At 40.9% G+C, this 16408-nt stretch overlaps 1 protein-coding gene across 1 annotated transcript; it reads right to left on the minus strand.

Moving 5' to 3' along the window:
- Window positions 1-6591: 6591 nt before the first annotated feature.
- On the minus strand, window positions 6592-11028 carry LOC139721554 (uncharacterized). Its single transcript, XM_071632869.1, has one exon. The coding sequence runs from the start codon at window positions 10792-10794 to the stop codon at window positions 6592-6594; it is 4203 nt and encodes a 1400-aa protein (XP_071488970.1). The 5' UTR covers window positions 10795-11028.
- Between the last annotated feature and the right edge of the window lie 5380 nt (window positions 11029-16408).

The raw sequence follows: 16408 nt of genomic DNA on the forward strand, positions 1-16408 counted from the left end.
TTTGCTACAAAATGCTACTCCTTCGCCATTTCTAACCCGATTTCGATTCCGTTTGCTTTATGTGATGGCACTAGGTGAGGGCTTCAAAACTTCTACACAGAATTTTGACCTTTGACTTCTTTGACCTTTGACCTTGATTTTTTTACCTATATTGTACATTTTGCTACAAAATGCTACTCCTTCGCCATTTCTAACCCGATTTCGATTCAGTTTGCTTTATGTGATGGCACTATGTGAGGGCTTCAAAACTTCTACACAGAATTTTGACCTTTGACTTCTTTGACCTTTGACCTTGATTTTTGACCCATATTGTACATTTTGCTACGAAATGCTACTCCTTCGCCATTTTTAACCCGATTTCGATTCCGTTTGCTTTATATGATGGCACTAGTTGAGGGCTTCAGAACTTCTACACAGAATTTTGACCTTTGACCTCTTTGACCTTTGACCTTGATTTTCGACCTATATTGTGCATTTTGCTACAGAATGCTACTCCTTCGCCATTTCTAACCCGATTTCGATTCCGTTTGCTTTATGTGATAGCACTAGGTGAGGGCTTCAAAACTTCTGCGCAGAATTTTGACCTTTGTCTTCTTTGACCTTTGACCTTGATTTTTGACCTATATTGTACATTGGCTACAAAATGCTACTCCTTCGCCATTTCTAACCCAATTTCGATTCCATTTGCTTTATGTGATGGCACTAGGTGAGGGCTTCAAAACTTCTACACAGAATTTTGACCTTTGACTTCTTTGACCTTTGACCTTGATTTTTTACCTATATTGCACATTTTGTTACAAAATGCTACTTCCGGCGGGGACATATGTTACGCACCGCGTAATTTCTACTTTTCCTTGTTCTTGTATTGTATTGTAAATTTGGGACCCTGTGGAAGAACAGTCATATTTTGCAGATATAACTGAACGGGCAATCCCCCGTTTCTTCATACTGTACGTATGTGCAATGTATATGCAACTTGTATGTATTCTTTTTTAATCTGAAGATGGATATAAATACAAACAAACAAACAAACAAACGTTACCAGTGTTACTGTGAGAGTGAATTTTTGTATTCCATAAACAAGGCAAAAAGCTGAGAAACCGGTAAATTGCGACGGGTGAACGAGGTGTGATTTAGGGAAGCAGCGTGTAATTAAATTGGGTACTTTAGGGTAGGCACTGCATGTATACCAGACGTAATGACACTATTATAGGTCTTGTACACATTTAGATCTGAGTGGACCATCCCCAGCCCATTGATTTTTTCGTGCAAAATGAATGCACCAAAATAAATCTTGAGAAAATGTATAACAAAGTAGACATGTTAATATAAGCCTGTTAAAAAGAAATTAGGTGTGGTTGATGACACTGAATTCCTCTACAAAATATGCCTTATTTCAGAAACACGTGAACTTTAGGGATGCTCCAAGCCGAAGCCTTTGTTTAAAGATCTCTGAGCAGAATTTGCGCAAAACCCTTGCAGATTTAGAGCTGGAGTGAAACAACTTGGTCTACACCGATATGAAGCACGAAAGACACTGAATCTTTCATGTATCATACAACTTTTTCGTATATTATTCATTTTCAAGTCCGGAAATATCTATATGTTTTATATAATTTCCAATCATTCATTCATTCCTCATTCATTCATTCATTCATTCATTCATTCTTCATTCATTCATTCATTCATTCTTAATTCATTAATTCATTCTTTATTCATTCTTCATTCATTCATTCATCCTTTATTCATTCTTCATTCATTCATTAATTCATTTATTCTTCATTCATTCATTCTTCATTCATTCATTCTTCATTCATTCATTGTGCTTCTCTATTGCCACCGGCCCTAGCGCCGTCTCCCATAGCCCTGTAACCGGGGTTTATGGCTCGTGTTTGTAAATTGTGCGCCCGCTGCTGCAATGGAGTTAAAATCTTTCACTGTCTTCTCAAACTTCTTTCTCCAATTTTGCCCTCATCACTGTCGCTATCCCTGCAGATATATAATCCTGGTTGATATCCAAATATATCAAAAATATAAAAAATGAAATCATATATAAAAAATCAAATCAAATCAAATCAAAATCATATACAAATTAACATCTTCGTTCCTTGATGTGGTCTAATGGAGAGTTTTTGCTTAGTGTTACTGGAATTCATTGTGGGATATAATTAATAGCCTCCAAAACCAATCATGCATAATGTATTGTCAAAAAAACCCAACAACTTATGATACGGCTCGTGGATCTTGAACTTGTTGCCTACAAGGGATCTAAGTTATTCGTTTCCGGTAAAACTTTCTGTATGAGAATCATTTACATTTTGGATAGGCAAATCTTTTTACATGGAGCGACTTCAAATTTGTTTAAACACCATTCAATATTTTCTCCGCGTAGATACTGAAATGCGCAGTGGTTGTGAAGTACACATTGTGTAGCATCATGGACCTATACTACACATGGACATTCGTCATTTCCTTAATTAATGCATGCCTCTGTCTATGTCAAAAGTGTCACAAAAGCATTTTAAACATTCTTCCCTGCTTTGATCGTATGAACTCCGCCGCCGACAAGCCGGGGCTAAACACAACGCAGCTTTGAAAAATCTATAAACTAAATGCGCAGAAGATAGCGTTAACAACTGACTTAAATCAAGGAAAATGCATGTGCAGTTGTGGTATGTATTGGTATAACATCGCTCAGACATTTTTATTAGCGAAAGGCAGGTACTTTTGAAGAGATAGCCAAGTTTTTAGCTAATTGATCATGATTTGTTATCTCATTTTCCACCTTTTCCGCACATTTTTCCAGAGTAAAAACAGATAGCAAGGGAAGAGGATATGTCTGTCTTACTATCAGGCAAAGTCATATTTGTGAGCGCCAACGAGCGAATCGGTAATTTCCAGTCCAATGAAACGAGATCAGTCATGTTCTGAGGTTTGCTGCTTCTCATCACTGGCGTTTAGTCAAAGACGTTTCAGTCTGAAAAGGCGCATCAGCCAAATAATAACAGAATTAGGGAAACAATTCTTTTGTCAGTGACGATGCATGATTATGTAATCATCATTTTAGACACCTGTTATATGTACTCAATGAGATGCGCATAGTCAGGTGGCGGCGGATCTCGTACTTCAAAGTGGTAGGTTTCGTTGAAAGTCCATTCGTTAGTAGGTCCATGGATAAATCACGTCTTTATTAAACTTTAGTATGCGTCTGTTATGTATGATGGGTGGTGCTTGTGTTAGAAAATTTTCTATTAAGGGGCGATCAAACATCGCCATTTTAGATGGCGATTCATGGCGGTTCTCAAACCGCCGTGAACCGTGTCCCAACGATGACGGAAAGCACTTAAACGCGATGTGACTACGTTCTCAACACGTTTTGAACACGGCGCTAACGCGGCTTGGCGCGGTAGTAACAGTTAGATACAACCAGAGCCCTTTCACTCGTCTTCAATGGGTTACAACAAGGAGGTATTGCTTTGTTAGGTGTACAAAAAGAGAATTTCAAAAGAAATCGCGAAACGTTGTAACACCCTGTGTATTTACAGATTGACATAAGTAATGCAATAAGCAATTGTCTTCAAGTTTCAACATGCCTTTTTTTCTCTCTCTTTTAACTTTCAAAATATCTGTATTAACTGTTATTATAAAAGACATACAATATGTCAAAGCAGAATCCAACATAGTTTACAAAATTTCCTGTTCATTTGCAGGTTTATATATATATCAAGTGATGTAGAAGTACTTGCTTGTTTCAACATCTCTTTTTTCCCCCTTTCTTACTTAAGTTTTCACATATCTCTAACAACAGTCAATAAAAAGACATACATATGAAAGAAGATTTCAATATAGTATATCTACATAGTTTCCTGTTTATATACAGGTTCACGTAACATAATAATGGTGGGTTTTTTTCAAGTTTCAACATCGCTTTTCCCTCTACTCTCTTAAGTTTCAACATGTCTGTATCAACATGTACTCTTACAAAAAGGAATGCATAATCACGAAAGCAGAACCCAACATATGTGCATAAGTCTTCGGTGTATAACTTATAGGTTCACGTAGCTGGCCATCTTTTAAGCTATCAAGCTCTAACAAAATTATGCACACGCCTTTTAAGTAACTGATGTACTATCCAACAAACCTACCAACTTTTTGAATATTAAATTTTCTGTTTTACTCTATGTGTTAAAATATAAAAAAAAGTAATGAAACTTTAGCATTCAATACAATATTTACCCGATCTAGTATTATGGATTCATCTTTGCTTTTTTCCCGTTTTTTTATTGCTCCGCCACGAAGTGTCGCCGGAGGCATTATATTCTTTTAAGTTCAACATTTTGTTTTTGCATGAAAAGTTACGGCGGTGTTGATACGGTATTATCACGGATCTTGCGGTGCAAACACGGAGGAGCCGTTCTTTACACGGTGGACGGCGTTTTGAACACGGTCCATTTCAAACCGCCAAGACCGCCACGAAAAATTAAACATGTATAATTTTTCTGGCGGTTCTCGTGGTTTATGGCGGATGAGTGACGGATGACCAGGGTTTATGTACGGTGTGAACACGGTCTTTGGTGGAGCACGGCGATTTGCCGAACCGCCATGAACCGCCATCTAGACCGGCGATGTGTGATCGCACCTTAGGTGTTTGAATAACAAGTTACCTGTTAGATGACGGGACGTTACTCAAACATCCCAAGAAGTGAAAGAATCTGTGAAAATTGCTCTCTAGACCACACAGATTGGGTGATGAATTTCATAATTCATTTCAATGTCCGCTTTTTCATAATTCTAGTAAACAAGCGCTTAAGAAATATTTTGGAAATATGCAAACCGAAGGCCCTACTTTTTAATGACACTACTAAAGAGACATTGGTGAAGATGGCGAAATTCTTGTAAGAAATTGCTGAATATTTTGATAGGTGATTAATCATATCAATATATGGAGCCTATATCAACACAGTATCATGAAATCTGGTCAAATGACTTTTATTTGTGTGTGTGTGTGTGTGTGTGTGTGTGTGTGTGTAAATACGATTACTGTATTAAAGATGATTTAGTTGGTAGGTTGTCACGTGAGTGACTTTTTTTTTTTTTCTCTCTGCTACTCTGACACCAAAGTAATGGAAATTCAAACTGTTCGTATACAGTTATGTTCGAGTTTAATCTTTCAAATCTTTGCAGCTTTCTCGTTCATAACAATACATTGAGCATAAAATATAATATGAAACAAATCACAAATACATAACTTAGGTTATCTTGGATGACCTGAACTGGTGATCCCCTCAGCTTGGCTCAGTCGTCATCGATGTCCGATACCCTCGTCGTCGACCTCGGCACAGTCGCTTGGCTTGTCTCTTGGAAGCACCCCTTGACTTGGCCACTCAAGCTAGACGCTACCCTATCGGCGGTCCTCTCAGCTCCTCGGCCTTCACTAGTCCCTGCTACCACGCAGACTCATGCCTTGACCTGCGATGCCCGAGCTCAAACGACGGCGAGCAGGCAAATGGAGATTGAGCTCCGTTCCAAAGTTCGGATCATAACTGTCCGAGTTCAGTTTTATCGGCAGCTGGAGCTCGCATCTCACCGACGTAGAAAACCCCCAGAAGAACGACTGCTGCCTAAGCGGAGATCTATGCTGGATGTCTGATCAAAGTATTTCTCTCCTGACAATATCCCCCACCTTAAGATATAATTGGGATATCAAAATTATATCCTACAAGAAATTTATGGTACACGCTATTCAATCAACCAACATACTATTCACAGTGTATGTCAATACGCATGTGTTCAAAAGAGAGACTGATAGACATCAATATCAACAGCATATATACATCATACATTACACTATCCTTTTCTCTTCTACCATCCTTGTTCTGAAAAGAAACAACTTCATAATCATCTCCCAAGCCTTGTAACAACCAACTTTTGCTTTGTTGGTATTCCTAATAAAGGCCTTATAGCTTACTTAATACATCATCTTCAAATGCATAAGCTTTAAGTCTTCTAAAACCAAAATAGAACCATCGAACATGTATACATAAAATCTTCATTGCCTATAATGATACCTTTTAGCAATAATATCTCTACTATCACACATTCTTGCTCAGATATCCTAATATGTTTGTGCGTACTTTGGCTTTCATTTCCCTATACTTCCATGTTGCACAAACCTTACAACAAAATAATATTGTTGCTATTTACATGTTTATCTGGATGAAAATCTACTGAAATGTAATCTTGCTACCTGGTTAACACCTGCTACCTCTTAGTACGCCTAGTGTTCTAATACCTCATATATACTTGAATACGTACACTGTAAGATTTAACCAAACCTTAAGCATTACTCCCTACTCTTAATCCCTTTACATCTATATTGTAATCGCGATTCGCTGATCCTGTAAGAGAAATAAGAGAGAGAGAGAAAGGCTTTTGTAGCATTTGCACTTACATGAGCATTATTTTGTTCATGACAATTCAACAAAATTAATATGTGTTTCATCATTTATGTTCCTCTCTTTCTTTGAGCTTTACCTCGTCAACATGTAATGGAAAAACAAGGACCATTACCAACAACAACAATATAAACAGTTATAGTAGTCTACTCATGAGGTCAGCAGCCCTATTTTCAGACCCCTTTATGGACACCAGGCGAAACCTATACTCCTGTAGGCACATACTCCACCTCATGATTCGCTTGTTTGTCGACTTCTTTGTTTGGAGGTACGTGAGGGGTTTGTGGTCAGTGTGGATCTCAAACACTCTCCCAAACAGATAGTAATCAAACTTTCTGACCGCCCAGACAATAGCAAGACATTCTTTTTCTACCGTGGAGTATCTCTGCTCCCTAGGAAGGAGTTTCTTGCTAGCATAGGCCAACGGGAATTCATCCCCATCATGCTCCTGCATGAGTACCGCCCCCAGACCACTGTCAGAAGCATCAACCTTTAACATAAAGGTTTTCTCGAAATCGGGCAACCGCAACACTGGAGGATTTGCAAGACACTCTTTCAGCTTGACAAATGCACTTTCCTCTTCAGGCCCCCACACAACATCTCCAGGCCTACCTTTGCGAGTCAGGTTAGTAAGGGGTAGGGCTATGTCTGCATAATTGGGTATGTAGTCTCTGTAGTAGCCACAGAGTCCTAGGAAAGACCTAACCTGCCTCTTCGTCTTGGGCCTTGGAGCTTTGCGCACTTTGTCTGTGAGCCTATCGCTAGTGTGAATCACGCCTTCTCCTAATGTGTGTCCTAGGAATTCTATGGTACTCGAACCTACGGTGCATTTGGATGGCCTAGCTGCCAGATTGGCATCGCGCAGTCTATGCAAGACTTCATCTAGAACCTCCACATGCTCTTGCCATGTGTCCGTGTGAATCAGAATATCATCGATGTAATTCACAACATTCGACATTCCATCTAGTACCTTCCTCATCATTCTAGTGAATTGAGCACTGGCTGTCACAAGCCCAAACGGCATGTACTTGAATTGGTATTGTCCCTTAGGCGTTATGAAAGCTGTCTTTGCTTTATCTTCATTCCTCATTGGGATCTGCCAATACCCTTTTGTCAAGTCTAGTTTTGTGAAGTACCTACTGTCGGCTAACGACGCAAATAGCTCCTGAGGATTGGGCATGGGCTCTGGATCAAAGACTGTGACCTTATTCAATCGCCTGAAATCTACACAAAACCGATTAGAGCCGTCCGGCTTCTTGACTATCACAATGGGATGACCGTATGGAGAGTTAGAAGGCTCGATTACTCCTAACTTCAACATGGAATCAACTTCCTTGCTAATCTCCTCTTCCATAGCCTGAGGTACCCTATGAGGCGGAGATCGCACTGGTTGATCAGTCGTCAACGAGATTTCACATTCAGATATGGTTGTCTTCTTCGGGATATCGGTGAATACATCCTGATATTCACAGAGAATCTTTTGCACCTGAGTCCTCTCACTATCCTTTAAGACTGGATCTACTGTTACCATGTCAACGAACTCCATCTGTACTACGCTAGGCATACTGGGCATCTCCCTATTCCAATCAGGGCTAGCCTCTGCCACATCTTCCGCGTCAGCCATGACCTCAACAACTTCCTCATTGCCTTCGACTCTCTCAACCTCAAAGCAACTGGCCACTGGTACCTCTTCACGTCGACTATAGTACCTCTTCAACAAATTGATGTGATATGTTTTGGCAACACCATCAACATCGACCACATAGTCATAGTCAAACTTGACCCCTGCTACCTTGTAAGGACCTCGCCACTTTACCAGCAGCTTGTTGTGCTCGGTTGGCAACAGAATGAGCACGTCATCCCCTACATTCAGCTTCCTAGGCCTAGCCTTTCTGTCATAATACCCTTTGTACCTTTTTGCAGAGTACTTCAGTGTATCTTGTGCAAGTTGCCATGACTTGACCAGCCGGTCTCTCAACTCTATCACATACTCGTACTCGCTCTTGAGCTCTGGATCTAGTTTCTCCGCTGTCCACAGTTCTCTTAGCACATCCAAAGGCCCCCGAACATGTCTCCCATACAACAACTCGAACGGAGAAAACCCCAGGCTCGAACTCGGTGCTTCTCGCAAAGCAAACAACAACGCCGGAAGATACCTATCCCACTGACGTGGCTCCTCGGAACACAACCGCTTCAGAGCTGATTTCACCACAGCGTTGTATCGTTCTACGAGGCCGTTGCACATAGGATGGTAGCGAGAACTTGTTAACTGTCCTATCGACAGCAACCTACACACCTCACGCATCAAATCAGACACAAACTGTGTCCCTAGATCCGACATCACTTCAGTCGGAATCCCAACCCGGCTGTATACCGAAACTAACGCCTCAGCTACGTCAACAGTTGATATCGATTTCAACGGTATCGCCTCCACATACCTAGTCGCATAATCTACAATGGTCAGGATATGAGTGTGTTTGCGAGCAGACGGCATGAATGGACCAAGAAGATCTATTGCAATGCGTTGAAACGGGACACCAATAAGGGGGACCCTACCAAGGGTAGTCTTGGGCACCCTACCTTTGTCAATAGTCCTTTGGCATACGTCACATGACCTACAGAAATTAGCCACGTCTTCCGACATCCCAGGCCAACAGAACTGAGTCTGAATCTTAGACAAAGTATTGTTGATACCCAAGTGTCCACCTAAGAGTGAGTCATGTGCGACTCGCATTATCTCGTTCCTACGAGGCTTAGGCACTACGAGCACTTTAGGACCTATGCCCTGATTACTTTCATCCTTTTTCTGCCTAAGTAGAAACCCCTGTTCACACACAAACTTGTACTTGGAATTATCAACCTGTCCTATTTTCTGCCATAGAGGGCGCACTGACTCATCATCTTTCTGTTCCCTTAGAAATTCACTCGACCGCACATTATCAACAGGATCTGCAACAGTCAAACCTTTACTAGGCCTCGAATCCTTCACCCTTTGTGCACGAGTTTGAACAGCCATCCCAGTATCATCCAGTTCACCCGGGAATGCGACCTCGACGTCCTGTTCTACACCATCATTTGAACTTTCTAGACCCACATCCGGGGTTATGACCTCTACATCCGGGTCAGACACAACACTCTTTGGGACCCAATGTAGATTGGGGTCACTCGGTTCACGAGCCCCTTCTACATTCCCGATAACTACCTCACTCAAACAATCAGGCATGCACACGGCTTCAACTTCCCCTTCAAAATATGGCGAGTCAACAGCTACCTTAGCCACGGGAAAACGCCTAACCGTACCGTCAATTAACCTCACTGCCTGATGTTGACCTGTTAATTGGTCATTTCTAACCAATTTCTCTTTCACCACACACGTACTACAACCTGTATCACGCAAAACAGACACGGGTGTATTATCTGGCATCAGCCTCCCAGACACAACCGGCATACGATTCACCATCGCGGCGACATCATTGTATGCCATTCCAACTCTGTCAACCACTTTCATTTTCACATCCTCAAAGTCATCGGCCACTCTCTCAATGGGGAAACAACCTGCCGTCGAACCAACAACTCCCGGCTTAGAATCACCCCGAGACACCTCATTCGCCACATTCATGTCTACTTTTGGGGCCGTACCTTCCCCAGCACCCATCAAACCTTGAGCTGATGCAGGCCTAGACAACATGGGACAATCTCTTCTCATGTGATTTGGGTTTCCACACATATAGCAACCTCTGCCCTGAAAAGTCCTATTTCCCATAGTCTTTCCCGCCTTTGACTGAGCATCAGCCGGTTTCTGATACGTACTAGTCCTTTTGACCTGATTTTGTTGGGGCGGTTTGCTTTCCGGCTTTGAATCTGATCGGTTTCTTTCCGATTTCTGTACACCCGAAAATGCATGAGGACCGTGAGCTTCTACATAGATTTCTGCACAATCAACTACCTCGTTGAAATCTTTACATTTTCGTTCCTTGACAAACCTAACTACTTCTCTGGGACAATCTATCAGAAATTGCTCTTGCAAAATCAAATCTTCTAGATCCTTCCTAGTATCCCCAATCTCAGCCTCTTCCACCCAATGATCAAAATACCCCTTCATTCGAGTAGCAAACTGTTTTGGGCGCTCAAACTTCATTGGCTTTGCTGATCTAAAACTCCGCCTATACCCCTCTTCAGTGAGATGATAATATGACATCAACTCATGCTTCACTGTAGCATAACTCTGGCGATCATCAGCACTCATCCGATTCACAACATCTAACGCTTTGCCTGTTAGATTGGAAATCAAATACAACACCCACATGTCTACCGGGATATTCTGACTTTTCATCAACATTTCGAACTTTGTGACATAAGCATCAAACTTATCATGTGCGTCATCAAATCGACCTACTTTCAGCTTTAAGCCAGCTAACTGGGGCCTACCAACATTCGCTGTTTCTTCCCTTACACGCAACTGTGCTAATTTAATTTCATGTTCGCGCGCCTTTTCTAGAGCATCGCGTTCACGCTCAGCTTCGCGTGCTTTACCTTCAGCTTCACGTGCTTCACGATCAGCTTCACGGGCAGCTTCACGGGCAGCTTCACGAGCTTCGCGTTCAGCTTTAAGCTCTGCTTCAATTGCCTGGCATCGCTCTGAAACAAAGCTACTCAATTCACCACCACTAAGGCCCATTTCTCTGCCTAATGAAGAGAACTCTCTGATTTGCTCAACACTAGCCATACTGACTATGTAACTTCCAGACTAAGCAAACGTGTAGTCGCACAAAACAACAGCTGACTAGCACCTAGCTATCAAAGTCCGACAAAAGTACTACCTTGCAGCCAGCGTATACTTATCAACAATTTGTATCTCCGAACGAGCGTACAATTGCAAATGACAAACAGCTGAAATTCACTCAACAAGTATTCCACATACCAAACCGCTAGTACCTTGTCAAAAGCGTACTGGAATGCAGGCAATGTGAAATGACACGAGTTCACTCAACAAACATTCCACATACCAAGCATGCCCTGTCAATAAGCATACTAAAGCTGTATCTCCCAATGAGCATACAATTGATTTGGGACTGTACAAACCCAATACAATCTACCAAACATGCCTATACCAGGCAACACCAAGGGCGTAACCTTGCAATAAAATAACTCTCCGCACAGATTCATTCATGCATGCAAACCCCGAATCTATCACACTGCCTCTAACCGGCAATACCAAGGGCGTAACCTTGAAAAAGGAGTAACACTCCACATAGACTCATGCACACAAACCCGAATCAATCAAACATGCATATAACATGCAACACCAAGGGCGTAACCTTGAAAACGGAGCAACACTCCACACAGATTCAATACGCGAATCCACATCACACATGTGCCTCTAGTAGGCAACACCAAGGGCATAACCTTGGGGAGAAAAACTTCAATCAAACTGTCACGTAAGGCGACATACTCGCACAATTCACACTGGGGTAATGTTTCCGATCAAACGTATGAAGCAGTTATTATATCGACAATAATAACATGCAATAAATGACGGTAATGCGTACGATTGAGCAATGAAACTTCAATCATGAATCAAACACAAACATCGCATTTAAGCCTAAAGCATGTTAAAAGAGTATCTGAATAACGTTTTCTAATCAGGTAGCAGTGTCTCGGTGGGACCTCCAAATTGTCACGTGAGTGACTTTTTTTTTTTTTCTCTCTGCTACTCTGACACCAAAGTAATGGAAATTCAAACTGTTCGTATACAGTTATGTTCGAGTTTAATCTTTCAAATCTTTGCAGCTTTCTCGTTCATAACAATACATTGAGCATAAAATATAATATGAAACAAATCACAAATACATAACTTAGGTTATCTTGGATGACCTGAACTGGTGATCCCCTCAGCTTGGCTCAGTCGTCATCGATGTCCGATACCCTCGTCGTCGACCTCGGCACAGTCGCTTGGCTTGTCTCTTGGAAGCACCCCTTGACTTGGCCACTCAAGCTAGACGCTACCCTATCGGCGGTCCTCTCAGCTCCTCGGCCTTCACTAGTCCCTGCTACCACGCAGACTCATGCCTTGACCTGCGATGCCCGAGCTCAAACGACGGCGAGCAGGCAAATGGAGATTGAGCTCCGTTCCAAAGTTCGGATCATAACTGTCCGAGTTCAGTTTTATCGGCAGCTGGAGCTCGCATCTCACCGACGTAGAAAACCCCCAGAAGAACGACTGCTGCCTAAGCGGAGATCTATGCTGGATGTCTGATCAAAGTATTTCTCTCCTGACATAGGTCTACTGGGTATCGTATGCTATAGGCATGTATATATGTATGTATATATATATATACATATATATATATATATATATATATATATATATTTATTTATACATACATTATATATATATATATATATATATATATATATATATATATATTATACACCGATCTGACCGATATCCGAGTTAGTGTTGTACTCGCTGGCGGTGCCTGTAATGTTTCTGCACATTGTGTATGTTTTCATATTTGTATTTTCATATGTTACTTTTGAACATGCATACCCCAAATGGGGTGATTGAGTCAACAAACTTTCAACTTAATTTCAACTTTCAATTGACCCTATCTGCAAAAGATAAAAAAAGAATCTTCACTTGAAATCCCTTAAAATTTCCGGATCACTAAATGAAAATTTAATCATATGTTACTTGTGTCATTAGAGTAAATTGTCTATCAACTTTTTCTGCAAGTTTGATCATTCAAATCCGTTCACAACTTTTTGAGTTATTTTGCACAAAGGTGGTGAACAGACAAACAAACAAACCAACGCCGGTGAAAAACAAAGCCTAGGACTTAATTGAGTCAAATAATTCTCGAATTCAAGTTCATATCTAAATATTCTATAAAGTGTTTGATAATGATGATGGTGATGATGATAATAATAATGATAATAATGATAATGATAATAATGATAATAATAACAGTAAAAATAATAATAATAATAATGATAATAATAATAATGATAATAATAATGATAATAATAATGATAATAATAATAATAATAATAATAATAATAATAATAATAATAATAATAACTGCATTCATATGGCGCTTTGTACCGGTGTTTCTAAGCGTACACTTATAATGTCAGTCTTGTTTCCTAATATCCAAACCTCTGAGTCACCGTTGACTTAAATTTTGAGTGTCATGTCCCTAGCTTGATTTTCCCAAATATCAGTGAAACCCAGTTCAAACTATTAAGAAGTCCTTTTATCTTTTGAATCGACAGCATGTTATGAGTACCATTAACAAACAATGAATAGTTAAAAGAATAATGATAAGCGGTGATAAGCAGGATAATTTACCCTCTTTTCAATTATTGATCAAACATATCAATAGGTAGGCATAAATGATCAAGCTTCATTTTCGAAGAATAAAAGGTACGTGTAGCCTGAAAAACCTGTTAATCTGTGGCCTTTTTGAATGCATCATAATAATAAACGTTATTCCCATATATTGAGGATCATAAGAGAAACCAATTTATCCTCTCCAATCTCCACTTTACCTTTTGAAACTTATACCCTCTACTTTTGTTTTAGAGGTGTTTAAGACGCCATAAATGTTAATAACGAAAAACAGAATCAAAGATTTTTGTAATTCTTTGGGGCTTAATTCACCCAAAACAATGGTATCATCTGCATATAAGAGGGTGAACAGATTAAAAAGGATGTAGTATCTCTTGTTAATTGCCCTATATAGCAAGGAGATAAGCTCAGATGAGATGCCTTTCATACCACAGTCATTCCTAAAAAATCCTTGAAAGTCGTTCAAAAAGAGGGCCAACAAAATTGGTGAGAGGTTTTCACCCTGCCTGACACCAATAGCAGGGGAAGGCGGGGTATAAGTTCAGCTCATATATGAAGGGATAAGTTGAGCCACCAACCCTATAGCCGATTTGCAGGAGTCAGATACAGCAGTAGTGTCATCAATTGGTGACTTATTCACTGGCATGACCCCTAACCTCACCATATTGTTTTTGTAGATTGACACAGAAACTTTTATTGCAAAAAGAAAGATCAAGTTTCTCTATCATAAAAGCAAAAAAAAAAAATGTGAAATACGCAAGTGCATTTTCCCCTTATGCATTATTATCATGGATATTAGATGATGATTGTTAAGTCCAGGTATGAGTCTATTTTCTATTATAGCCTTTTAAACAATCATGGACCCTAGTAGGGTCCATGGTCACTTCATGCAGTCAGTGCCAGCAGTGACAAAATAATGTACGGCGTGTGCGTAAATTATAGCTTTTGGCTGCAATTTGAAGTCCCCAACTTGCTACGATGATAGGTGCAAGTGAGAACAGTGGAATAAGGCAAAAATCTAATTTTCGATAAAATTGAAAAAAAAAAAAATTCTCAGATACGTCGGTTCAGCTTTCCACCGACGAAATTAGCCGTGGCCTTATCAGCTGAATGAAACTAATGTGTGTGTGTGCATGTGTGTGTGTGTGTGTGTGGAGGGGGGGGGGGCACTTTGGGGCTACTGTCTGGGGCCCCGTACAGGATAAAATAGCTGGCTTTGGTGTTTTGGATATCTCTGATGGGTACTCCTTCCATTGCAAAAGAAATTAGCCGTGACCCTTTTCAGCTGAATAAAATCAATGTGTGTGTGTTGGGGGGGGGGGGCAATTTGGGGGTACTGTCTGGGGCCCCGTGCAGGTTAGAATAACTGGCTTTGGTATTTTGGATATCTCTGATGGGTACTACTTCCATTGCAAAAGAAATTAGCCGTGACCCTTTTTAGCTGAATGAAACTAATGTGTGTGTGTGTGTGGGGGGGGGGGGGCACTTTGGGGCTACTGTCTGGGGCCCCGTACAGGATAAAATAGCTGGCTTTGGTGTTTGGGATATCTCTGATGGGTACTCCTTCCATTGCAAAAGAAATTAGCCGTGACTCTTTCCAGCTGAATAAAATCAATGTTTGTGTGTGTTTGTACGTAGGGCCTGTAGGGGGTGGGGCACTTTGGGGCTATCACTGTCTGGGGCCCCGTACAGGATAAAATAGCTGGCATTGGTGTTTTGGATATCTCTGATGGGAACTACTTCCATTGCAAAAGAAATTAGCCGTGACCCTTTTCAGCTGAATAACACCATATTTGTGGGGCCCTTTGGGGCTACTGTCTGGGGCCCCGTACAGGATAAAATAGCTGGCATTGCTGTTTTCATGATAAGTACACCCAAAGGAACAATATCCACCAACTTTTGTCCGTGACCCCCTTCGGCTGAATAACCCCAGTTTCGGGCCCCTTTTTGTGGCCCCTAGGCTTACGGTACAGGATGTGACTTGCCAGCAATTCATTTTATTGACCCTTGGCCACATCCTTATATGATGAGACCATCAAGAAGCGGTGTGACCCTTTTCAGCTGAATAAATCTTCTAGGCCCCCGGTCTAAGACGGCGATGAGCTCACGTGCAGTGCGGAACACCATCTCGCACTATAGATTCAAGCATCCATGTAAACACGATACGTCATTAAAATTCTTCATGTAAACACAATCAGTGAGTCACTGTGTGCTGACAAGAAGATTGCTTTTGTTGTTCTTATAAACATTTTTTATCCATCAGAAGTTCTTTTAGGGCATTTCTCACTGGCAATTGGTATTTACCAACATCCTTTAACCCTATACAGTGAAACCCCGTTATAACGAGTTCGGTTATAACGAGGAACCGCTTATAACGAGGTGATCGCGTCGGTCCCGTTTTCCTTTGCGTGTAAACCTATGGCAGAACGAATCGGTTATAACGAGTTCGGTTATAACGAGATTCCGGTTATAACGAGGACATTTTCGGTACATCATGATAAAGAAAAACATAAGCAATTTGATCGGATATAGCGAGGTTCCATTTCTTAACTTGGCGCTTTCAAACACGCGACAAACGAAACATTGAAAACTGAATTCACGC

Source organism: Diadema antillarum, unplaced genomic scaffold (genome assembly GCF_040938485.1).
Source record: "Diadema antillarum isolate AM-2024a unplaced genomic scaffold, OU_Dant_1.0 scf00000145, whole genome shotgun sequence".
NCBI lineage: Eukaryota > Metazoa > Echinodermata > Echinoidea > Diadematoida > Diadematidae > Diadema > Diadema antillarum.